Source organism: Cygnus atratus, chromosome 2, assembly GCF_013377495.2.
Source record: "Cygnus atratus isolate AKBS03 ecotype Queensland, Australia chromosome 2, CAtr_DNAZoo_HiC_assembly, whole genome shotgun sequence".
In the NCBI taxonomy this organism is placed as follows: Eukaryota; Metazoa; Chordata; class Aves; order Anseriformes; family Anatidae; genus Cygnus; species Cygnus atratus.
In genome coordinates this window covers 119,015,102-119,040,966 of record NC_066363.1, presented here as the reverse complement: position 1 = coordinate 119,040,966, position 25,865 = coordinate 119,015,102, and the positions used below count along the sequence as shown (strand labels likewise).

Genomic DNA, 25,865 nt, shown 5'->3' with positions numbered 1-25,865 from the left:
CAGCTTTTCAGACAGGTAATGAGCAGATGCTGATGCTCTGGAGGAAGCAGGAACCATCACCATGTTTGCTTGAGCCTCTGCCTCTGAGAAAGGGGATTCTGTACCTTTTAAATCTCCTTCATAACTTTTGATTCAACAGCTGACACCATTTCTCATCTTGATTATAGGTTTAGAAAGAAACAAATGTTTTAAAAATAGAAACCTCAGCCTCATCACAGACAAGAAGTAAAGTTTCTAGAAGGATGAAGGAAACTCGTGACCCCTTTTCTGGATGTCTGAGCTTCGACACATGCCCAGAGAGGCACAACGGTCTGCAGTTGCCTGTGGAGACCTGCTGTCCCGCTGGGAGCTTTGAGGTGCAGCCAGTCTGGACATTTTCCACTTCTTCCAAGGGAGAGGCCACTACTCAAGTTCTTGCCTCACCTCTCCAATTTGCCATTTAGAGGGAGTCCTGGTGGGGATTTCAAGGCCTGTGTGCAAATTAAGGGGTATCCTGAACACTAATTGGTGTTGGTACTTGATGGAGTATTTACGGGATCGATTCCGAGGGATTTGATTTCTGCATGTGCCACTTCTCTATCACTGGTATGCTTAGATTCTCACACCGTGTGGGACAGCTTGAATAAATTAAGGACGGTGATCGGGGTGTTCTCAGCTGTTTCTGCCTTTCTACTTTGATACCGTGCTTCTGCCTGAGTTACAGGGATAAGGGAATAGGAGCACAGCCTCCCTGCAAGAAGCATTTGGGACATACAGTTATGAAGCTGAGGCAGGAAAGGGCTGGTGGACCAGACAAGGGATGTAAACTGAAAAAAAAAAAAAAATCCTTTTATTCAGCATCTACTAGCCTGTAAAAACATGCAGAATTCAATAAGACAGAGGAAATCATTGCTTGAGGCCTGGGAGTGCAGGGGCAATGAAAAAAGGTGATTTGGAAAAGTGAGTAAAACCAAGTATTCATTCCTTACAGAACTTATTTCTTGCTTATCTTTTAATTTGTCTGCCTCTGAGCGTTTAGGCAGAAGTCATGTGAGCTCCTGAGCTGCAGGGACAGAGACGGAGGAGAACGCATGCATCAGAGCAGAGTGCTGCCAGAGCCCTGGCAGGGGGAGAGGGAGGCAGAGAGAGCCTGGGAGGGAAAAGGCGAAGTGGTGGGAGCTGGAACAGCAGCAACTGCTGCTAGCACTGCTCCTGCCCGGGAATTGGCTCGGCTGCCAGCACGCATCTCCAGAGGTGCAGGTGCCTCAGGTTCAAAAGTCCAAGAAGATCTGTGGTACTTCCAGAAGCTATGGGGATGCTTTTTTTCCTGCGAAGAACGTCTGTCTGAGGACTCTCTTCCTTTCCCTGGACTGAAAGAGGTAATTCATGTCCCTTCTTTGGAAGCAGATAGGGGATCTGGAAAAAGATAACTCAGGGCTGGAAGTTAAAGCAGATGTGCAGAGAGGTGGTGGGTTTCTCTCTCCTTGCTTGTAGTAGAGCTTAGAGAATAAAGAGCTCCTGTCATTAGGATGCTGTTTGATTTAAATATGGAGGATGGGAGAGACAGGGTTAAAGTGTGGGGGTGGATCTGAGCTGCTTCCCATCTGATTTGTTTCTCTGTGTAATCTCTGAAAGTGGAGGAAAACTTTCCTTGCGCACCTGGAGGAGCAGCACTTACCCATTACACACCGAGATGTAAAACTTGCACTTTTTTTTTTGAATTTGAATGTGGTTTACTTAAATCTCTGCTTGGCAAATTACAGTTCCTGCCACAGCAGAGCTTCCCTTAACAGGTACAGATTTTGGAGGGCTGAACATCCAGCGGCTGTGACAGCACTTTTGCCTCGTTCCCTCTCTTTTCAGCACACTTTCCTGCAGCCTGCGCTCCCCTGCTGGTCTCTCTCCTGCCCGTGGGGGCTGTGGCCCCTATGGATGCCCCTGTACAGATTTTCCGTGAGGAGCTGGACTCCACCTGCTTGCCGGGGCCCTGTCACCCCCCCAGCACCAGCAGTAGCTGGCCCCTGGGCTGGGCAGACTACGACAGCAACACCACCGGGGCCTTCGGGGACACTCATCACAACCACACCAGCATCTCCCCCGCCATCCCCATCATCATCACCGCTGTCTACTCAGTGGTCTTTGTGGTCGGCTTGGTGGGAAACTCTCTGGTCATGTTTGTCATCATAAGGTAAGGGGCTTTGGGGTACCTGTTTGAAAGGGATGCAAATGGCTGTCCTGAAATTTATCAGTTGGTGGGGTGCATATATGAGGAGGTGGAAAAGAAAAGGTAGCTGGAATGACTCCAAACCTTTTCAGTCACTGAGGCTTGTCTGGAAGCGCAGATTCAGGCAGAAGGGAGCAGCTGGTTAAAAGTGATGAATCCTGCAGGAAAGGTGCTTGGTGCCCGGGAGCTGCGTTCACCGGGTGCCCTCTAGGGATGAGAGGCTGCCCTTGACCAAGGGAAAGTAGAGAAGGAAACTTCTGCAAAGCAGCTTTTTTTTTTTTTTTCTTTTCCCCCTGTGAGGAGTCCCCTAGGGATGGCTTATGTGTCTAGTCGTGTGGACACTGATACGTTGCTGCCTTGTCACCTAGTGGCTCGTTTAACAAGATGAGAAAAAAAGGAAATGTTTAACATAAACTAAGGTGTGTTGTTTCTCTGCTTAGTGGTGTTTAATTCCAGTTGTTGGTGTCTTGAAGAAAGCAAAGCAGATGCAGAGACCTTTCCGATTGTTTTTCCAGAAGCAGGACAAAGATGTGCATCTGTATCAATTAGTTTTTCACATTAAAATACTTAGTGAAATGCACCAATACTTGTATATTAGCATATATTTTAGCTCACAGTATGATTTTTCTCTCTTTTTGTCCTGTCCATTTGCAATTTATAAAGATGCCTGGATAGTGCAGCTCAGCAGAGTGATAATGAGCAGTCAAGGGAACTGAAATCATACAACTTCTTGGAACCCTGCTTCACATTCTATTTGAATGCTGAAAAAAAAAAAAAAAGGAAAAAAAAACTCTGGAAAAAATAATTCTGTGGAGTATTCATTCCTTATATAACATCAGCTTGAGCACAGTAGGAAAAATGGAAGGATTGCAAGGGATCTTGTTCATAAAGAGTGCATGATAAGGGTCAAGCAATTGCAGAATGGCAAAATAACTCTGTTAGACTTGATATAGAGGGAAGTTAACTGGAAGCAGTGAAGTTATTGATGATGTACTATGTGAAAGATGAGTTATAACCAGGTGAATACCCTTGAAAAATGGAAGTAAAATTCCCTTTAAAAGTTGGTCTAATAGATAGAAATGCCTGTGGTCAATGTGGAGTAACTGGTTTGCTCCATCTTTGTGGTACTGTAGATTTTGTACTCCTTCCCGCTTTTTCACCCTTCTTTCAGGTAGAGATTTCTTTTCTTTTTGAACTTACCTTGCAAGAAGAGAGACTCCATACTTGACATGCATAGTGGCAAAGGCAGTTTTTCTAAATAATCACTTGCTTACGGTAGTGTTGATTAACTGGCTTGAGAAGTGGAAAAAAATTAAATTTTAGCCAGAGCCCTGAAAGTTAACATCAATGGATTACACTAGTTCATATATATATATATATTTTTTTTTTTTCTCTTGTTCTTTTTCTCTCCTAAGATTATTTTTTGTGAGGGTCTAGCTAGCCTTGCCTCCCTCTCTTACCAGTTCCAGCAATTACATTACAAACTTATTTACATTATATTTGGATTGTTTAAATATTCCACATGTTCGTGCAAGAGTTGTATTTTTTCTTTTTCATTTTTGTCCTAATCTCTCATCTCCCTTTCTCTTTCCCTCACATCCTGTCTCAGCATGATTACACTTCAGGATAGGTTTTCATGACCCATTGAAGAATGCAGACTGCAGTAATGTGCTTTTGTGAGGGAAGTTTGTGAAAGATGGTGGCAAGGCATAGGGTGAACCTGTCCCCTTGCCATCCCACATTGTCTTTCTTTCAGCTGCCATGAATCTCAAGGAGGATGGGAAAATGGCTCTTCTTTATCCACCAGTTGAGCAGAGGGTTTCTGTGCATCCCCTCTTTGCCATGTCTCATGTCTCCAAATCCTGTATCTGCTCTCCTCTTCCTAACTCTGGCTGGACCAGCAGGCAGAGCAAGCCTGTCTCCTCCTCCATTTTCTCCATTAAACAACAGCTGATATTGTCATTGTCCTGGTTTCAGTTAGGATAGAGCTAATTTTCCTCCTTGTAGCTGTTATGGTGCTGTGTTTGGGATTTAGGATGAGAATAACGTTGATAACACACCGATATTTTAGTTGTTGCAGAGCAGCGGTCACACAGAGCCAAGGCCTTTCCAGCTCCTCGTGCTGCCCTGCCAGTGAGGAGACTGGGGGTGCACCAGGAGCTGGGAGGGGACACGGTCAGGGCAGCTGGCCCAGACTTGCCAAAGGGGTATTCCATACCATAGGGCGTCATGCTGAGCAAATAATATGGGGTGGCTGGCCTGGGGTGTCACCCTGGGGTGACCATTGCTTGGGGAAAGGCTGGGCATTGGTCAGCAGGTGGTGAGCAATTGCATTGTGCATCACTTGTTTCGTACACATTAGTAGTAGTAGTACTATCATCATCATTATTATTATTTTCCTTTCTTTTCTGTCCTAATAAACTGCCTTTATCTCAACCACAAGCTTTCACTTTTTTTTTCTGATTCTCTCCCCCATCACACTGTGCTGCGGGGAGGGTGAGGCTCTGTGGTGCTTAGCTGCCGTCCAGGTTAAACCACAGCAGTCGACCACTGAGACACTTTTTGCGTGACATAAAAAATACCCCTGATGTTCTGAAACTTTCAATGAAACTATTGAAGTATCAATGCTGTGGTAGATTCAGGAGTCTCCAAATGGTCTTGAGACCCTTCCAAAGCAGGCTCAAATTCAGCCAGAAGCTGTAGAGTAGGCGGGCCTTGGCCTGTTCCTTGCTTTAAGACCAACACAAAGGTAGGCCCTTAGCTATGTCCTCACATGCGCTGCTGAAGGAGCGCATGGAGACCGGCAAGTCACCATCCCAGCAGCATACCTGCAGAGTGCTGGGTGTCTGAAATATCTTTCGGGTGTGGTGGTTGTGCTTCTGCTGAGAGGGAAAACCCACAGAAGTGACGGGAGAATGACACTTCAGTGGCGTGTACAAGTCCTGAAAGTTAAGTAGCTGCATCTGATAAATCCATGGGATCTTTCAATTTTGGTTAGGGAGCAAATCATGTCATTTCACAGTTTATTAAAGGAGGAAAGAATTACTTCAAATATATGTTTCCTACATGATTGTAACAACTCCTTTACTGGAGGGCTGGGCTATGTTCCAGACCTTAGCTCTTTCCCAGGATGGAGAGCTGGTGTCCAAATACCTACAGTGTTGAGGGAGTGTGTATGATTTCCCTCTGCCCGGTAATGAGGAGGAGGCAACATGCACAGAGATGGTGCATTCCTTCTGAGACAAACGGGTGTGTGTTCTGCTTCAGTGAGTGCAAAAGTGGAAGCAGGAAGAAAACAGAAGTGTTGAAAAGGCAAGAAGAGAAAGACATATATTCCACATATAAATGGAAAAGTGTAGGTTGAGACAGAGGCAGCCATATATTCTTTCATATACTTTAAAGACATAGGGAGAAAAATGCATTGGAGAAAATAGAGAGAGAAATATATCTCTTTAACGTGCTGAGAAATCCGTGTGATAGGAAAACATTAGGGTTGAAATAAGGTAATATGGACGTTTTTCACCACTGTACGGGTATCTATCTAATTTCCTCATATTGGCAACCAATCATTCCAGCTCCCGTAGACAGCTGTGTTGAAGGCAGGCTGGGAATGGTACTTTAGTACTGTGGTAGCCATAGAGCCTGTTAAACCACGTTTCAGGAAACCTGGATTCTTCCCTTGGTTTTACTTTTGGGATACAACACATTGTTCTTACCTGAGAAGGTCACTTTGTGGCTCTGTGGCTCAGTTTCCTCATATAAAATGGAAGCATGGGTATTAATTCTCTTTAAACGCACACAGTAACTGTTAGATTAAAAGCCAAAACTCAATCACTAAATATCCTAGGCAAGACCAGGGCTAATGTAAGCACCCCAGATTCCGCAGGCACATTGAGAATGGTGATTTTTAATATGCAGAAAGTAGTTCTGCCTTATGTATACAGTGCAACCTGCACTCTTGGCACTCTCTAAGGTTTGCAGGAGCTCTCCCTGTGTTATGATCAGATATGTGGTCCTTGTACAAGCCCCGAGAGGTCTGCTGTCAGCCAACAGCCAGCGGGGCACACGGGATGTAACACTTGCCTGCAGCTGCTGCTTTTCATTGGGAGACAGTAAGAGAGAAACAGGGAATCATGTTGCTTGCTGCACTGGTGGGAATTGCAGATGCAATGTGGGAAGCACAGTCCCCCTGTGGAGGAGAAGAGGAGGCACAAAATATTTTTGTAGAAACCACGTGAAATTTTCTTACCTCACCTGTGTAAAGTCACACATCTGTGTGTGTCTTAACATGATCAGAGTCTATTTCAAACCCTCAGAGGCCTTATTTTCTGGAAGTAAAATAGCTGGCTGAAGCTGGTAAACAAAATTATTTGTCCTTGGAAGCAAAATAGTCCTTTTTTTTTTTTTTTTTTTTTCTTCCTCCCTCACCCACTTCCCCCCTCCTGAATTGATTTCTCCAAATCTTAGTGCAAACTTTAAACAAAATGGTGCTTTCTTGTGATAGCTGGAGGGGAACAAAAGTTTTCTGAATGAAAGCTGAGTTACAATTTTAACAATGGATTGGCTCTTACAAAAACCATAAACATACTCTGGTAAAAACTCTGTGGGAGCCATATGACTGCCTCTTACCCACTCCAGACTGACTTTTTGCATGTGCCTTACCTCCATTGTTACTGAAGTCATTTATTGAGAACAGCTGCTGACATCAAATTCTTAAATAAGCAGTCCTGTATTTCTTTTATAATTATCTTTCAAGCTTCCAGTGAACGGAATAATTTTCTACATTCAAAAACAGTTTTAACAAGAGGCTGTGTCACAGATATGTATATTCATTCCTAAGGGAGAAGAGAAAGCTTGTATTCTGCTGCTCAGTCTAGTGTTTAAGAAAAAAAGTAACTAGTAATACATTTCTGTTCTGATATTCATTGGACCAAGTGGCATCTTATGTAACAGGAAGAGTCTTTTAAGAAATATCATCTAAAACCAGCTCCTTTCCAGATCGTTTTTAAATCTTATCCACTGTTCATTCCAAACCATAATGAAAATATTAAAGTAGACATATATACAAAAATGAAATTGATTTGATATACTGGTCTAGATCTATATTAGATTTTGATAACATCAAAGATTACATATTAATTTGCTTTAAATTATTGTTCTAAATTTATTAAAGTGTATTTGGAAATTATATTGTTCTGAAATGAAAAATGAAAAATGAAACTGGGGACAGTCAACCTAGCTGAATTGCCTGTTCTCTATTACTTGCAGTCAGCCGTTTCATTCTTTTATGAAATCATGGGATTAGCTGCTGAATGTAAAGGCCTTGTTGTAGTATACTTTTTGAAGTTTATTGATTTTTACCTATTTTACCTGGTGAAACACATAACACCCGACTATTATCAGTCCAGAGGCATCAAGTGGATTGAGAGTAGTTCATCACAGGACCTGAAGGAACATCTGGCCTCACCTTGCTGAGTGGAGGTACTTTTGGTGGGTTCTGCAGAACTTGGCCAGACATGGCATTATTATCATCAAGACTTTGACGGATGGTCGCTACTGACAGCTTTTACAGATAGCACAAAGACCAGGGTAAAGCAGGTAGAACAGGTTTATAAAAAAAAATAATATTGGTAGTTTGTCAAGCACAGTTCATTTAAACAAAATTTAAATGTTTTTTAATATATTTAATATCCTGCTAGACAGTAAGACCTGGGATTTATAGGCAGATAAGAAACTCAACATGATTTTCTGATAACATGCTATGATAAGAAGATCTGATACTGAAAAACTAGAGAGAGCACAGGAAAGAGTTAGAAGGAATATTTATTGGAGAGAATATTAAAAAGAGGCAATAGCTTATAGTGAGTAATCTCTTTGGCTTCTGGAAAGTAATTTGGTATCCATCCAGACACTTCCGCTGGGCTAGCAGCCAGGTAGTCATCTATCTCAGAGAAAGGCATAACTGGAATTAATGGCTGGAAACAAGACAAATTATGGGGAGCCCTTTTGAACTGGCAGAAAGTGAAAACTTACAAGAACTTTCCAGTCTGGCCGCTGGCAAGGCAGGAAGCTTGAGACAGATCATCAGTCCTCAGCTGGGAGATGGGTGCGGAGGACTATGCTCCTGGCCAGCATGTGGGGAGGGAGCACAGCAGGGAAACAGTGAGGGGGACAGAGTGAGGGAAGAGTGGGGACCCTTCCTTTAGTTTTGCACAATGGAAGATTTTGAATTTGCTGGAAGGGTGTTGAGGTAGAAAATGCTTACCATGGTGACTTTGGCCCAGGATGCACTATGGGTAAGGGGGGATAACCTTACTGTCTACCTACTTTCACACTCTATTCAAACTGTGATTTGTTGGTCCCTTACCTGAAATTCTTTGAAACACGTGAGTTCCCAAGGAGAGTTTCAATTTCAGTTACTTTCCAAAGGAAAAGCAACCAGGAAAAACTTTATAAAATCTACTTCTAGGAACCTTGCTTAATGTTTCTTGGTCCTCCCATCAGAAAACTCTCGCAAAGTGTGGACCCTGTGTCTACTCCTCAAGTCAGTCTTTGTGCTTTGTTTATTATTTTTCTCTTTGGGGGAGTTTGAGAGGCATGAGGAAATGCCAATATTAATGTCATTTTGTTTACTGGCAGGCATGAGTGCACAAACTGAATTAGCTTTGGGGAAGGGGTGTGTACGGATGGAATGAGGACATAGAAAGAGGTGTGTTTGATCCATACTGGCATTCTGCAGAATATAAAAAAGATATAAATAAAGAATATATACAGGTGCACAGCATTTTTATGATCCTGTTGGGAAATTTGCATGCTATACTGTGTATTATCTTTGAAATATTTACTTATCCTGAAGCCAGAGGGTTCAGATCTCATTAGATTCAGCTTTTAATCCCTGGAGAAGTGAAAATTACTTCTAGGCAGTTTGCTATTTTCAGTTTCAAGACATTGTTTAAAATGAAAGCTCTTTCCTTTCTGCATGAATGTTAGACCCTAACATGGTTTTCTTCAGGGCACGAGTTTTCATTAATCCATGGCAAGAACACGTGCAGAACCTTTCTGTTTTCTCTGTTCCTCAGACCACTGCACCTGTGCAACACACAGTGCTCTGCCTGGCTGCTCTTCTCTATTACAAAGCTGGTGCCGTTCTGCAGTGCACTGTGAATGCATACCTAGGCTTGCCAAACCTAGCTACCCAGCATATGGAAGACAGAAGACATTATATTTCCTGACTGACTATTTAGCCAAATTCACTGCCTTCTGCGTTGTTCATAGTCTACCCACAGTGGTTAACATGGCGCAACTAAGAAAGTCCTCCTTGAGTAGTGGTGGGAATCTGCATGGTAGGATTAGTTCAGACAAGCTATTCATTATGTTCAATTACTATTCACAGTCAGAAATTTTATTTTACCATTCTGCTAGCCAACAAACAGCTTTGCAACCTACTCTTTTACATGGCTTTCAGAATGACTGGTTTGTTAAAGTGCATTGGAGAAGAAAAACATTTTTAACGTGAAAGCTGTCAGCTGTGCTTTTCAGTTGACTATATCTTAATGTTTCCTGCATTTCACTTACCTCATCTCCTTTGGAAAAGTGTGTGCTCAGTTGGTCTGTGCTGGGGGCTTCTCTGAGGCAAGTGAGGAAAACAGATGAATGAGTAAAGTCCAGAGAGTGCCTCTGGGCTGCCTCCTAAGAGGGACTTATGACTTTTCCCTGAGCTGGCTCACTGTTAGTGTATGCATTCATTACCTTACAACATAATCCTGTACTTGTTACAGAGGGAGGTCCCTTGTCTCCCATTCAACTCCATTACAGGATTGCTGACCTGAGTCTCAGGTCTCCACACAACCCAATTGTGTAGTTGTCCTATAAAACACTCCCAGCAGTGCCAGTTATTATTCATCCCTGTGGCAAAATGGAGGCTGGATGTCTTGTTCTGAGAACAAGAGTGATACCCATTCCACAGGACCCCTCTGTGAGAATTTTCTGAATTCTTTCCTTATTTCTCTCCTGCAGAAACACCTAGATGAGAATAAATGTTCAGTAGCATTTGTCTGCTTCTGCCAAGTTCTGCATATATATGCTACCTAAGTAGCAGGAAAACAAGACCCTGAAAAACCTTCTGAGGGAGCTGCTATCCCTGTACCCCTGAGCAATGAGATCTGTTCTCTCTGCCAGGCAATCACTATTCTACTGCACAGAAAACTCTCTTCCCACTCCCACAAGAAGATAGGAAGCGTTTTGTTCTGTTAAGGGGGCTCATGATGTCCTTCATGAAGAAAATAGGCTTTCAAGAGGTAAGAGCAATGGGATAAGTGAATGTTAGCTGAGACAGAGACTCAGCTCACTGGGCTAATATGCAGGTGGCAAGTGAGAAGGATTAGGATGGGCTGTGTAACACCCTGGGAACTCACTGTAACCTGACAGTTTACCAGAAAGCATCTGCAGCTGCATAAAGTTTCTCGACATAGTCAGTTGCTTGACAAGGACTGGATTCTTCCATTGGATGTCAAAAAAATCAGGTACATAGTCTACATTAGTTGTCTCGGTTCCCTAACTATAATATGAGACGTACTGGTTTTAAGTACCAATTTTGTAAAATTCTGCATTCCCTTTATTTCAATATAAGACATGATAAATCACAGTGCTCTCAAGGTCTCTCTGAGCTCTCCTAGCAAAACCATAGAAGTACAAATTTCAGAGTATTGGTGTTTCTAACATTAAGCATATTTCTTCAAAAAGATGCTTTTGAACTCACACAAAAATATTAAAAGTCCTTATCACAGAAGGAAGAAAAATAGTTCATCCTAGTTATGTAGAGTTTTTTTTTTCTTTCTTTTTCTTTCTTTTTTTTTTCTTTCTTTTTTTTTCTTTCTTTTTTTTTTCTTTCTTTTTTTTTTTCTTTCTTTTTTTTTCTTTCTTTTTTTTTCTTTCTTTTTTTTTCTTTCTTTTTTTTTCTTTCTTTTTTTTTCTTTCTTTTTTTTTTTTTTTCTTTTTACTGGGTTATATGTAAACTTGAACCTTCTCTTCCCTAATTCAGAAGCTCAGGTAGGAATGTTTCTACACCTAAATCTGGAAGATCTCGTTCTGGCTCAGCCTATGGCTAGTTCACAAGAGTAATTGTAGTGGCAAATTATCAGGATTTTGGTGATATCTTCTGACATTCCGGTAGATTAAGCTCCCCGAGGGAAGCATAAAAGCCAAGATCATATATTATTTAAGCCACTTAAAAATAGGTACCTGCAGGTGTTTATGAGTAAATAGAATTCCACTTTAGGATACTATTTTGAAGGCAACATATACAATTTTTCATATTTTAGCTCCTAACTAATTTGATGTTGCAGACAAAATTTAACTGTGTACAGTAACAATGTTTGCTTTTGCCTAAAGTGGCAGACTCAATTGTTTTCTAATTGTTTGCTTAATTCTGGCTGTCATTCAAAATATAATAATAACATATAACCCAATGTGAACATGGAAGTAGCGGCATAATGATTTTTTGCATTCTTCTTTTGACCTCAACCTTAGCTTCATATTATCATAAACCTTTTACATTGAGCTTGAAGATCCAAAAGATAGCTGAGCCATCCTTTTGAATTGGTGTTCGGAATGCATACTCCTTTTTTTTTATTTATTTTTTCCTTGTTCTGACAGAGAATGATATTGAGCATGCCCTGAATATAGCCTTGAGATTTAGAGCTTTCATGAATAAGCTTTTCAGCTGCTTGATCTCCATATACATCATTCAGAGGAGCCTAGTGGAACAGAGTCTGCATCCTGGTGATAGGTGTTTTTGTAATTTGCTTTTAGATGTGCTTTAGCTTTCATTTACATTTACAGGCTCAGGTATCTGCCAAAAATATGTTTGTTATACCTTGCATTTCATGCTTTTGTACTTTCACTCTGTTATTGCAGAACATTGTTGTAGTATATTTGTTAGACTTGCTCCCCTCCCCACCCCCCATTTCACACTGCAGGGAACATTTTAGCCTATTTCAGGTACATGACAAATTTTTGACCAGATCTACTTCCTCAGTTTTTATTAACTTTACTAGTATTATGCTGGACTGTAGAACCACACTCCTCTCTTCTTGAGGTAATACCTTTAAGGGGCTCTGCTAGCAGGTTTACTAATGAATTTTATTTTTTTTTCTGAAAGTGCACCAACTTCTTACTAGCATTATTCCTTCTTCAATCACCCCAATTTCATTGATAAGATTGGGTTGGAGGTGTAATTTTTATCCTATTTAGTGTCTTAAAAACACATGCAAAGTAAACTCTGCTCCATGAGGAAAAGTACAGTAACGATGATTTAAGTGAGAGATGGTGGAAATTTTCTAAAGGTCAGTCCAAAGTCAGTCTCAGAGAACTTTCCCCTTTTGGAAAATGTACTTAGGTTAAGATGTGATTGCTTTGAGAATTTTACTTGTGATATGTAAGTACACATCATTTTAAACTTGTTTCTTAAAAAACATTACTGTATATTCATCCAAAATATACATCCAAATTATAGTTTTCTTTCTATCTTGATTGTTTTTCTGCAGGATTTTCATAAATCTTCCAGGTATTTAAAGCCTACAGAGGCTTGAGACCTGCTTATAGCTTGACAAGCAGTTGCAAAATCCATCAAATAATTTAAGTCATCGGAGGATTTCCTGCTTCTTGAAAAAAGATGCTAGCGGCTGATTTATCAGTGAGGCTTTCCATTCCTATGTAACATTAGTATTAATTCATTCTGCTCTGCTAGACTAATTTAAGCAGATAGCAGTATTTTCCCTTAAATAACATTCAACTATTTGATCAATAGTTTTAATTTTGTAAAGGAAGGCAGGATTCTCTTACTCCATCACTATTTTTGCCTTCTTCGAGTGCTGATTTGGGTGAATGAAGAGTGTAGGGGGGGATGCTCAAACCTTCCAAAATATTGCCTCCCATATTTTAGTGCAATAGAAATGAGTTGTAGAAAAGTGATCAAATTGCTCATCTTGTGTTAGAGTCAAGACTCTATCAGGGTCCACTTCAAAGTGTCAGACTGCAACAGCTCTCACTCCATTACTTTAACTGGACTTTTGATTAAGCCTGCAAGTACATATCTTCAGAGGCATCTAAGCATTTAATAATTTTTAGATGTTTAATTCCAAAAATTCAAAAGGAGTTTGGATGATTGAGTCCAGATTCTCAAAGGCTCTTCTGAATTTATGAACTTCTGAATTATTCTATGATTTAATCCATCTTGCCTAACAGCTTTAAAGGCCAGCATCTCATTTATGTGGAGGCCACTGCTTTCAGATGAAAGTAATCAAGTTCTTTACATTGTGTAAATGTAAAAAAAAATAAAAAAATAAAAAAATGATGTCAATGAGATTTAAGGTTACGACAGTAGAAAGTGTTTAGACTTAGCATTGCTGAGGTTAACCAGTGAACTATTTATCCTTTAGTTAGGTACACATCATTGCTCTGCAGTGCCTGGGGGAATTAATTGCCTAAATGTAATAAGGTATTTATTGGAGCATTATTTATTAGTCTCCCTCCTTCTTGTTCCCAGTCTGGCAGAAAAAGGGTGTTGTGGTTTAACCCAGATGGCAGCTAAGCACCACACAGCCCTTTACTCACATCCCCCACTCCCCTGGTAGTGGGATGGGGGAGAGAATCAGAAAAAAGTGAAAGCTTGTGGGTTGAGATAAAGAAAGTTTATTAGGATCGAAAAGAAAGGAAACAAATAATAATAATGATACTAGTACTACTACTAATCTACTACTAATAATGTGTATAAAACAAGTGATGCACAATGCAATTGCTCACCACCCACTGACCAATGCTCAGCCTATCCCCGAGCAGCGGTTGGTGAGCAATTGCATTGTGCATCACTTGGGTGCCCAGCGTGGGGCTCAAACCCACGACCCTAAGATTAAAAGTCTCATGCTCTACTGAGCATGGACAAGGGGGAAGAGTGTATAATATAGGAGCCTGTTCTGGCTGAGAGTGAATAATGCAAAGAGGCACCTTCTTGTGGTCTATAAACTCAGGCGGATTTGGGCAAGGCCAGCTAGTCATGGGACTGCCTGGCTGGTGAGCTGTTGGGAGGCAGCAGGCACACAGCAGGTAAGGCTATCAAAGACAGCGTTGGTATGTGCTTGCATCAGGGAAATGAGCCACAGCCTTTCACAGAGCTTTATAGATAGAATGGCATATTTTTTTTTTTTTTAAATACATTTTCAGTCCCATATACAACTTTGATTTGCTTACATTGAAGGTTGTCTAAATGCTGATGCTTGGATGACTATGTATTTCTTACTACCTGTACATGACAAGACATCCTTCTTGTTGGACTGAGGAAAATTATTTTACTTATTCATGCATACGTTGTGTAGTCCAAAAAATCAAAATTGCTCACTTTACATTTATAATATCATTAATACACACTGTGTATACAGAGAACATGATTCATGTTGCAGATTAAAAACTTTGAGTTTTGAAATTACCTAAAAAATCAGTTCTATTTTACAGAGGGTCTTTCCTATTCTGCTACTGGAAGGCTAGGGGTGGGGGAAAGAGGTAATGGGAAAATATAGTACACATGGACATGTAATTAAATTGTGTCACGGTGTCACATGCACAACAAAAGTTGAATTCAGGCTGCAAGGAACAAGAAATATGAGATAGAAAGGCTTTCAGATATTTGATTTTTTAAGGCTAATAAAATCCTCTTAGTTATTTTTATGAAAATGTTCTGATTTTCTTTAAAGGAAAAAGATCAGACAAATTCTTCTGTATGTGAAAGCAAACTTTCTCTATCCAAATCCGTGGGGATTTTTTTAAAGATTTACAGAAGTAGTGATTCAGAAGAGCTATTAGTAATTTCACCTCTGCTTATCACAGGCCATTGCATTTCATTTAAATAATCCTGTATTGAGTCTAGTAGCTTGCGTTTGACTGAAGCACAGCCACTTGCAAAACGTCAGACATTGATTTGAAAACATAAAAGAAGGAAAAATTACTCCTTTCCTGTGTAATTTGTTCCCAATAATAATCACCTTAGTTGTTAGGAAAAATCTATCATTGTTTCTAAGCTGAGTTTGTCTGGCTGTGACTCTTATGTATGTCTCCTTGTTACGCTTTTCTTTCCAGTCTGAAAGAGCTCTTCAGTACCTGCTATTTTCTCTCTGTGGAGGACTTCAGACACTGTAATCAAGTCACCTCTTGGTGTTCTTTTTGATAAACTAAATGTTTTGAGGTCTTTAAGTTACTCACAGTAAGAATTTTCCCCTCTTCTTTCACTTATTTTTGTGGTTCTTTCCAAATTTACAAATGTGTGTGTGTATATATATATATATATATATATATATATATGCACAGATGTGTTGAGTGCTTAGTGAGTTTTTCTTCAGTCTTACAACTGAGATGCATCACTCGGAGTTTTTTTTGTTTTTTTTTTTTGTTTTTTCCCTATCTCCCCCTCCCAGGAGGAAAATTCCTAGTCTGATAATGCATCTTATATTTTTTACTCCTTGCTATATACTCTCATATTTGTGTTTCTACAGTCTCTTAGGGGCTGTAATGTGACCTAAAGGATAGACTGCCTCCCCTGCTGGAGGTCCTGTTGAAAGTTTAGGGAAGCCCAGCTTTGACTGGTGGGTGCTTCCACACCTTTATTCTGCCTTTTATCTTGGATAAGCTCAAACCAGGGCAGAGCCCTGTTCCATGTTTTGAACTAGCATTTGGATTCATTTTCTCACTGAATTCTAATTAGAATGAAGCATAAAAACTGAAGCTGTTTTTCATGCTTCATGTAGGTCACTAAATGACATTCCTGCCTATATTTTAATGAATATTTAATTTACTTGCGAGGCACATTTATCAGCACTTTTGAACTCTGCTCAAGATTTTTTTTTTCCAAATTAATTTTGATTTCACATGTCAAAGTTTAAATAGACACATTGCCCAACATGTTCATTAGCTGAACTGATAGAATCTCTTATTCCCATTGCAAATTCGTTAATGATACTTGGCACAATCTAGCTCGATGTGTTTCTGTGTGTGTTGCATGTGCATCTTTTAGTTTGGGGACCCATTCAAAACATGTGTGTGAAACTGTTTTGAGTTTTGAGAAACTCTGTTACTGAATCTCATAATAAATTAACAGCAATGAGCAGAAGTAACTACTTGTTGAGGAACTTCAGAAAGGAAAGTGAAGTATATCCTTATGGTAATAATGGAAATGAGAGAGGCTGTCCTTCCTGCTTTGTGTCTGTAGCAGAGCTGGCAGCAGTCCTCCTCACCCTGTAACGAAGTCATGACCCCCAGAGTTAGACTGGGTCATTGTGCAGAACAAAGCAGGGTGCTGTCTGGGATCCTATTCCTCTGTGTGGGTTAAGGTTCCTATCACATGGACAAAACAAGTGTTTCATATTGGTGAAATTAAAGGATGCAGAGAAAACATTGCTGATTTTTTTTTCCCCTACTGTTATCCTACTTTTTAGTCATCATCTTTTATGTTGGCATTCATGAAAGAGGGGACTGGGAAATGCAGATGATAAAAGAGAAATTGGAAATATAGGAATGAAGAAGGGAAATTGCTTATAGATGGATTTGAGAAGATAGAATTGAAACCAGCATTTGGATAATTAGATTAAATTTATTCATATGTCTCTTTTTGTCTGTGGTGAATAGTTGTAACTGATTAATGCAGGTGCTGAAGGACAGAGTGAAAAGTGTTTACTGTAATTCAAAGGGTCTTAAATGTGTGCACTTCTGTCACAAAACTAGAAATGATAGTGAAAAAATGACTGTGGCAAAAACTGACTGAAAAGCTATTACATATTTGAATGTGCTGTTACAATCATATAACCTTTACTATTTTTTGTCTTTCAGGTATACAAAGATGAAGACAGCAACCAACATCTACATTTTCAATCTGGCTATGGCAGATGCCCTAGTTACCACAACCATGCCTTTCCAAAGCACAGAGTACCTGATGAACTCTTGGCCATTTGGGGATGTGCTGTGTAAAATAGTTATTTCGATCGACTACTATAACATGTTTACCAGCATATTCACACTGACGATGATGAGTGTTGATCGATACATCGCTGTGTGTCACCCTGTGAAGGCTCTGGACTTCCGTACTCCACTCAAGGCAAAGATAATCAATATCTGTATCTGGCTGTTGTCCTCATCTGTTGGTATATCTGCAATAGTTCTTGGAGGTACTAAAGTCAGGGAAGGTGAGTGTGAGCATTCTGAAGGAACTGAGTCTTCTTGTTTCTCAAATGACGTAAAATGTAGCTTTGAATATTGACTAAACCTGTTTTGTTCCTACTTCAATAATTTGGGTACACTTTACACACAGAAGATCACCCATGTTCCTTGGTTCAAAAAGTATGTCCAAATTTCTGACATTTTGAAATATATTGTGGAGCATTACTGTATGACGTATAGATAATTTAAGCTCAGATGCCCTTGACAACTTGAAATGTGGGCTGAAGGTGCTTTTTGTAGGTGTTGTGAGAGTAATTCTGATGAAGTTCCAAGAGCAGAAAGTAGATTGCTTCTCATTAGCATTAATATTAAAACCATCATTAGTATTAAGACTTGGGAAGTTATTATCAAGAGCCATTTCACAGAACTTGAAGGTATGGCAAAAAAATACTAAAAAAAATCAGTAGCTGGAGAGAGAAAAGTAAGCTAAATCCAGTGAAAATGACAATGTCAGAAGTTCTTGCTTAAAAAGGAAAGAAGGTGTATATGGAGACTTGGAAAGGCTAGGAATAAGCTTCAGCAGAGGAATTGGGAATACAGAGCATAGCAGGGAAGCAACTACAAGAACATGAGGTCAATGAATCTGTGTGTAGAGAACTTGTAGGCTTTACTTGAAATTTATAATCCTTAAGGGACTGCAGATTTCACTCCTATAACTGGTGACTCATTACCAAAGCTTGCCTGCTCGGGAGTTAATCTTATCTGAAATCCTCCTTGTCAGGGAAACGGGAGATATATACGTCATACCCACAAGCATGACAGTAGTGCAGGAGCACCTCTGTATGTTCAAAAGGCTTGAAACCTCTAATGATGTCCTGATGTTGAGGCCATCCTGACACAGATGGCCTATGAAATACAGGGCATACGTATTTATTTGGTGGTAGTGTTGTTTGCAATGTAAATGATCTTCTGAAGAATGATTAATAAGTTCCTGAATTAGCAACCTTTTCTAGTAGAAAGTTTTCACTCCTCCCAAGAGAACTGGTAAACTTTACATAAGGACACAGTTTTATCTGGCAGAGAAAATAAATGATGTGTGTTAAACTCTTGGCATAGATCAATGCAAACAAAACAACGGTGTTCAGCTGCTCAAAGGCTGACTGATTTCACTGAAGATGTATAGATGTTGTTTTTGCTCCTGGTCTTATGCTGGGTAGGTGAGAGGAGAGACTCTCTGGGAACTCTTCATCAGCCTTTTGGGAGATCAAGCGTCCTGGTCTGCAGTGCTGTAACTCTTCTCCCCAGTAACATTTGGACAGGCTCTATGAAATACTGTGTAGCTCAGGAAAAATTCTCTTCCAAGCATCTCCAGGTGGGAAGAATGATTGTCTAACTACAGATGAAATCTTGAAGGCTAAGAGACATTGGCTCAACCAGGTGTTTTGTTAGGAGTGTCCTTAACTAGCAGAATGTTCTCGTCATTCACTGTAAGCATCACATTGAGTTCAGAGGGCTGCTCTGAGGCCAGAAATGATTAAATGCCTTTCTCACATTGCCTGGCAGGCAGCCTTTTTTTTTTTTTTTTTTTTTTCTTCCTCCTGAAGCAGCTACTAGTAATACACACCTCACCTGGGCCAAATAAGATTAGGAATTATTAGCAAATGCTTGTCAGCCCCTACCATTCAGCCCTGCTTGTCTGATCTAAGGTGTCTCTTGAGCATTTACTGCCAATTATCTTGTCTGGTGTGTTCATGAATTGCACTGATAAATGGTGAAAGGGAAAAAAAAAAACAAAGATCCTCCCTTTGCCTGGCAACTGGATCTTAGTACTGAAACTCTATATTATGTTGATGACAATAGCTGCTGTTTATATGCTCCAGGGCCTCTGTTGGGTTCAGATTTAAACAACAACTGAATATCAAAAGGAAAGTGACTGTATTTAAAGTTCCAAACCTACACACAGTTAGTCCCTTTTGTTCCCACAGTTCAGGATTGCTCCCAGGGGTGTCCTTCCAGATGCATTTTCCCTACAGAATAAATCTTATGTCTGCGTAAATTTTCCCTCTCTGGCCTTAATAGAACCTTTATTGCTGAAAAATAATTTAAAAAAAAAATAAAGAAATCAGAGGTACTATTAGTATTCCCAGAAATATTATGAAGGCTCCAATTTCCAAGAGAGGAATATGGATGCCTGAAGGTGAGGTATTACTACGCTACCTAACTTAAATAGACTTCCCGCATAAGGACTAAAATGAATCTTAAGTGGTATCTTATCAAACATTGTAATATATATTTACACTAAAATACCTTCTGAAGTGCAGCATTTTCCTCTAAATATATTGATCTATTTGGAATAGATGGCTTCCAGAGTGGGAAAAGTCAGTATGACAGTATGAGCATCTTAAGTGCTCATTTTGTGACACTAAATTTAGTTCTGCACATTTTCAGGCAACAAGTATAAAGTACAAATTGGATATTATTCTCTCTCAATGTTCCTGAAAATTAGTATGATATTTTGCATCTTTGACAGCGATATTTGTTGATCCTTGATGTTAACTGTGAAAAAGAAAACGATTCCATATTCCAAACATTTCATTGCGCTCTATATATGAAGTGAAAATGTTTTTCACTTCATATATAGAGCGCAATGAAATGTTTGGAATATGGTTTATATATTCTTATGATAACATTCAATATTAATGAATTTAGGATAAGATTTTACATATGAAGTAAACTGCTGTGAGATCCACCTGGACATGGTCCTTGGCAGCCTGCTCTGGGTGGCCTGTTTTAGCAGGGGGTTGGACCAGATGGCCTCCATAGGTCTCCAGCCATAACCACTCAGATTCTTTAATAAAGGTTTTTTTTTTTTTTACATTTTATTTTATTTTATTTTATTGAAAATTAACAATACTGACTTTCACTAGTATATGTTGGGATACACATATAAAGTATCCATGCCTTTATCTTTTTGTAAGCTAAATCCATTTTTGTCTTTTCTGTACATCAAAAAGAAAAAAAAAATGAGTCAACTATGCTGATACTTTTTTTATTTTCTGAGAGAATATTTATGATTATATTTTATATTTATATAAATTCCATTTAATACACTGAATCAACACTATTTTATCTTAATATTATGACATTTGTTTATATTTATTATATATGATTGCTTTAGTATTTTTAACTTAATAAACTACATCTTAAAAATATCTTTCAAGATAAAACTAAAACAAAAGAGAATTTGATACGAAAAGGTATATCAGAATGATCTATTTGAATACTCCGAAAGTGAAACATTTCAAGTTTTTTTTTTTTTTTTCCTGTTTTTCTTTCAGATGATTTTGATCAGGATGGATTAGGGAAATAATTTTGGTGAATTAACAATTCTCATTTTCTGTTGGAAAATTTCAAGTCATTTCTGATCTTTCCTTTTCTGTCACTGGAAGTGCTGCCTGGACTCTGAATTCTTTGCTGAGGGATGATGACTGGACTGTGGCTGGTCTTGCTCTTCCAGCTGCAGCTGAAGGTTTGAAGCTTCCAGCATGACTCCAGCTGTTCAGCAGCTCCTGTCCTCTCAGGAATGGCTGAAAAACTATATATACATATGTATTTCTGTGGCTTTCTCAAGATGATTTGGCTGGCACAAATATTTTAAACAGCAGGAGCTTTTCCTAATCTAATGATTTTGATAAATAAGTGAAATTACATCAATAGACCTGAAGAGGGAGGGGTTATTAGTTGGTAGCTGGATGTATTCTAGAGCAGTCATCCCTAATCATAGCTCTCATTTGTCCCAAACTGCACATCTGGCTTTACAAGTCTAGACATTGTAGTTGCATCCTGGTATTATTGCTGTTGTTGCTAGGCCATTATCTACTACAACTAGCAGTAAATAATCAATGTGAAAGTTTTATTGGAGATAATTATTGAAGTTTCTATAATAATATTAAGTAAAAGTAAATTGCCTTATTAAAATATAATCACAAAGGATTTAGAAGAGTTGAGTGAAAGTTGCAACCTTATGAAATAATGCTTGTGCTGTCATCTTACATTTTCCATCAGGCTTGACAGATGGAGACTTTTTTCACTTTTCAGCTTTCAGAAACATCCATTAGTCATTATATTCTTTAAAATGAAAACTCAAAATATTTAGTTTCAATTTCAACCTTTTATTTGAATATAGTAGTGTTCACTATCACCCAGTAACATTTTTCTGATATCTAACCATGGAAATGCCTATATGATACTATAATTTGGGGGTTGGCCTCTTTTCACAGGTAACTAGTGATAGGACTAGAGGGAATGGCCTCAAGTTGCACCAGGGGAGGTTTAGGTTGGAAATTAGGAGACATTTCTCAGAAAGAGTGATCAGGCATTGGATTGGGTTGCCCAGGGAGGTGGTGACATCACTGTTCCCGGGGGTGTTTAAGGAAAGGTTGGACGTGGTGCTAAGGGACATGGTTTAGTGGGTGACGTTGGTAGTAGGGCGATGGTTGGACCAGGTGATCTTGGAGGTCTTTTTCAACCTTAATGATTTTGTGATTCTAGGATAACTTTCCCCACCCCAGCCTCTGGGGATGTTTTTCAAAATAATATCAGCTGCAGTATCAGCTTGATTTGTGAAGCATTTTGATAGCAAGCAAATATATTTTGATTTTTTTTTTCCCCCGACTGGTTCTGTCTTAGACATATGAAAAAGTGATGTACAACAGTGTATTGAAGCTTTCCACCTTTAGCTCTAATTCAATAAAAGCCAATACATAATAATTTGTAGAGAAATGAAGAATTCAGTAGGGAAAATGAAAATAAATGGATAAAACATATCACCAAACACTAGAATAATGCAGTGCTTGAGAGGATAAACTCTAAGCTACAATTCAGAGTGAAAGATCCCTGGGTTAGCTTGACTTGTCTTCAGAGTAGTTTAACTGCTGATAGTAGCTGTAAATTTTTCCCTTGTCTTGCTTTGCCATATATCTTATTCATTGTTTCTCCATGTGGTTTGTATGTTGGAAGGCTGCAATGAGGTCAGCAAATGAAACCTCATATTTCATGCCTTAGCAGCCTCCTGTCAGATGGAATATTTCTGGGTTATACAACAATGTGAGAGCCTATGGTTTTGAATCCTGGCATGGGAAAGGAGAAAAGGAGTGGGATGGTGTTAGTGGCTCAGATACTGCAGTCAGTGACACGATCTGCAAAAAGAGCAGTTTCCATTTGACTCTGCACACGTACATATTTTATTTGCTTCTATGTAACTGAAAAGAAGCTGTTACCAGAAAATGTTTTTTTCAGAATGCAAGCACTTACATGTACTCTATTTGCATTGAAGGAGACACGTGGGAAAAGATTATTACACAATTGTCATATATTGGCAAAGCCTTCCTACGATCAAAATCTCATTCAGCTCCCACCATTCATGATACCAAAAATCTGCTCCTCCCACAGACAAAAACATATATAGTTTGATAATAATTATGAGTCTTCTACTCCATTAAACCTGGTATTCTTTCCGGCTTTAAATCTCAGTGAGATTCAAATGGAAACAATTGCTCAACTCATTTTATTAATTTTTATTTTTGTGACTCTGCATTTTTAGCTTCTCCTGTGGGAAGCAAAGTTTATGCAATGTTATGCATTTTAAAAAGCCCATATCTCTCTAAGTAATTTCTAGACAGCTGCGTAAAACCAGTTTCAGTGGTAAATGAAAGCTTTCCTTGGAGTGATTTAATACTAGCTCTATTTATTAGTATCACATTACATGATAATCACTTTTCCTAGCTTATGTTATGATAATTATATTGTTTAGAGTATCTAATAATAAAGCAATTTTCTTCTTGCTTATTTCATTTCTAGATACCACGAGCACTGAATGCTCCTTGCAATTTCCAGACAGAGATTACGTGTGGTGGGACATCTTCATGAAAATCTGTGTCTTTGTCTTTGCATTTGTTATTCCAGTCCTCATTATAATTGTTTGCTATACTCTGATGATCCTGCGCCTTAAAAGTGTAAGGCTTCTCTCAGGGTCTCGAGAGAAAGATCGAAACCTGCGCCGCATCACCAGATTGGTTCTTGTGGTTGTGGCAGTTTTTATTATCTGTTGGACTCCTATTCACATTTTTGTGCTGGTCGAAGCATTAGGGGATGTGTCCCACAGTACTGCTGCTATATCCAGCTATTATTTCTGTATCGCTTTGGGTTACACCAACAGCAGCCTCAATCCAATCCTGTATGCTTTTTTGGATGAAAACTTCAAGAGATGTTTCAAGGACTTCTGCTTCCCCCTTAAGATGAGGATGGACAGGCAGAGCACGAGCAGAGTCAGAAACACTGTGCAAGACCCAGCTTATATGAGGGAAACAGATGGGACAAACAAACCTGTATGACTAGTCGTGGAAATGTCATCCTACTGTCCTCAAGAGAGAGAAGAATCCAATGATCTAGGACTGACACAGATTACCACTGCAGTTTGAGCTAGACTCACCTAGACAGATTTTTTGGAATACTTAAGAAATCCTAGTAGTTTGAACTAAAGCAAGTTATTTACTGACAAGCAAGAACCTCCTGAAACTAAGCTCAAATGAAAAGGACCTGAGGTTTTGGCATCGTGTTTTCTGTAGTTGATCAGGTACTAATACACACTTTTTAGGAGAGGAGAGATGCTTAATATTGTACCTGTTTACTCTGGATAAAGAAAGCTCTGAGTTTCCTCTTTACACTATGTAATATAATATTAAGTGACATTTGGCTATAACACCAAGTTATGCCAAAAACAAAGTTTTGCCCCAACATTGAATGCTTCTGAAGTGTGTAGTTTGACAACTTGATTTATCATACTCTTTTAGAGTGAAGAGTGTAGGTTTCTGCAGAACGCTGCCAGAACTATAATCAATATTATCCTCAACTAATATATTTGTAACATTTGTCTGTTCTGTGGAAATTCAATTTAAGCATGATCTGCCTACATACCAAAGTGATTTAGTTGTGTCTGTGTATGGTAAAGCATTGCAGCATTTAAAATACTGAGACTTAAGGAAAATTGTTAGCATATTTTTGCACGTGTTTAATCACCTCTGTGTAACATTTTCTATGTGTGATTTTCCAAGATGTTTGTATACTTATGATTGTGGATAATATAATATACATTTCCAGGGTGTGTTTTCAACAAGAGACTAGAAAATTGTACATTCTTCACTTGTTAAAAAATTGATGAATAACTGTGCCACATTCATTATATGGGAATAAATAAGCGCATTCCATTTTCAGTAAAGGGGACATACTTAAAAATAGTGCTGTATTTTTTTTCCTGGGCAACTTGTAGGCAGAGCAAAATAAATATTTGAAGAGTTGTTAGAAACTACTGAATTAGCAAACAGACTAACTGGATTGATAAAGAGGAAATGAAGATTAAATAAGTTGGATGGTTTAACGGTGCTTGATTGGAAAAGTTCCTATTTTTTTGATGACAATACATTTTCTTTGATGCAGTCCTATGAATTCAGTAAATTTCTTTGTGTTCCTATGAAGATGTAAAAAAACCAAGGCACAGCAACACAAGTTAATGGCTTGCTGAAGGTAAGTTTATGGCAAAACTGAGCCTAAAATCCAGCCTATAGTTTCTTGTTTTCTTAATAGTGATATATTACTATCCCAATTCTTGCGTTCCAGAAGTTTGGAGAAATGCTGTCATTTTCTTCACTAGAAGCAGACTTGGTTACCATATATCTTCCTAATAACTTTATTCTTTATACAAAATCATGACTAATGAGGGTGTCTTCACTGCATAGCAAATTTTCTCAGAAACAAAGACTGGTTCAGCCGTACTGGAGCAACCAACCAAAAATCCTTTATGCACACAGATGAAAATTGTGAGATTTTCTTTTGTAGCTGGCAGTGCAGTTCTTATGGAAGTGCTGTGGAAATTCAGCCCTCTGGATAGCTTCAACATCTTTTAGTATTAATACAGTGACATACGTCAAATATTTTTGGTACCAGGTGAACAAATGTGGTGCAACATTCATCTTGCAGCACCAGACCAGTCCCGAACAGTCCCTGGTGTCTACAGCCCTCTGGTGGTGCTGCCCTGTGAAGCGCAGGCATGAGGTTCAGGCTGTGGAGTTTGGTGCCTGAAAACTAACTGCTGTCATTCAATTATATTTGTAAATGAAAATATTGAAGATAATCCTTTCTGGGCAAGTCTAGCACTTTCTAATTTTTTCTGTATGATAAGAGCATAGCTGACCTCAGGACACTTGATTTGCAAGAGGAAATGAATGAGGTTCACAAAACTGATTGTATAATTCTAATGTTCTACTCTGTTTCTCTCTCTTTTTTTTTTCTTTTCCTTTTTTCTTCCTTTTCTTTCTCTTTCTCTTTCTCTTTCTCTTTCTCTTTCTCTTTCTCTTTCTCTTTCTCTTTCTCTTTCTCTTTCTCTTTCTCTTTCTCTTTCTCTTTCTCT

At 39.0% G+C, this 25,865-nt stretch overlaps 1 protein-coding gene across 1 annotated transcript; it reads left to right on the top strand.

The window, feature by feature from the left end:
* The first annotated feature begins 1,907 nt into the window (after positions 1 to 1,907).
* Positions 1,908 to 23,793, top strand: OPRK1 (opioid receptor kappa 1). Its single transcript, XM_035553221.1, has 3 exons — positions 1,908 to 2,167; positions 17,075 to 17,427; positions 23,261 to 23,793. The coding sequence occupies exons 1-3, from the start codon at positions 1,908 to 1,910 to the stop codon at positions 23,791 to 23,793; spliced, it is 1,146 nt and encodes a 381-aa protein (XP_035409114.1).
* The last annotated feature ends 2,072 nt before the right edge of the window (positions 23,794 to 25,865 follow it).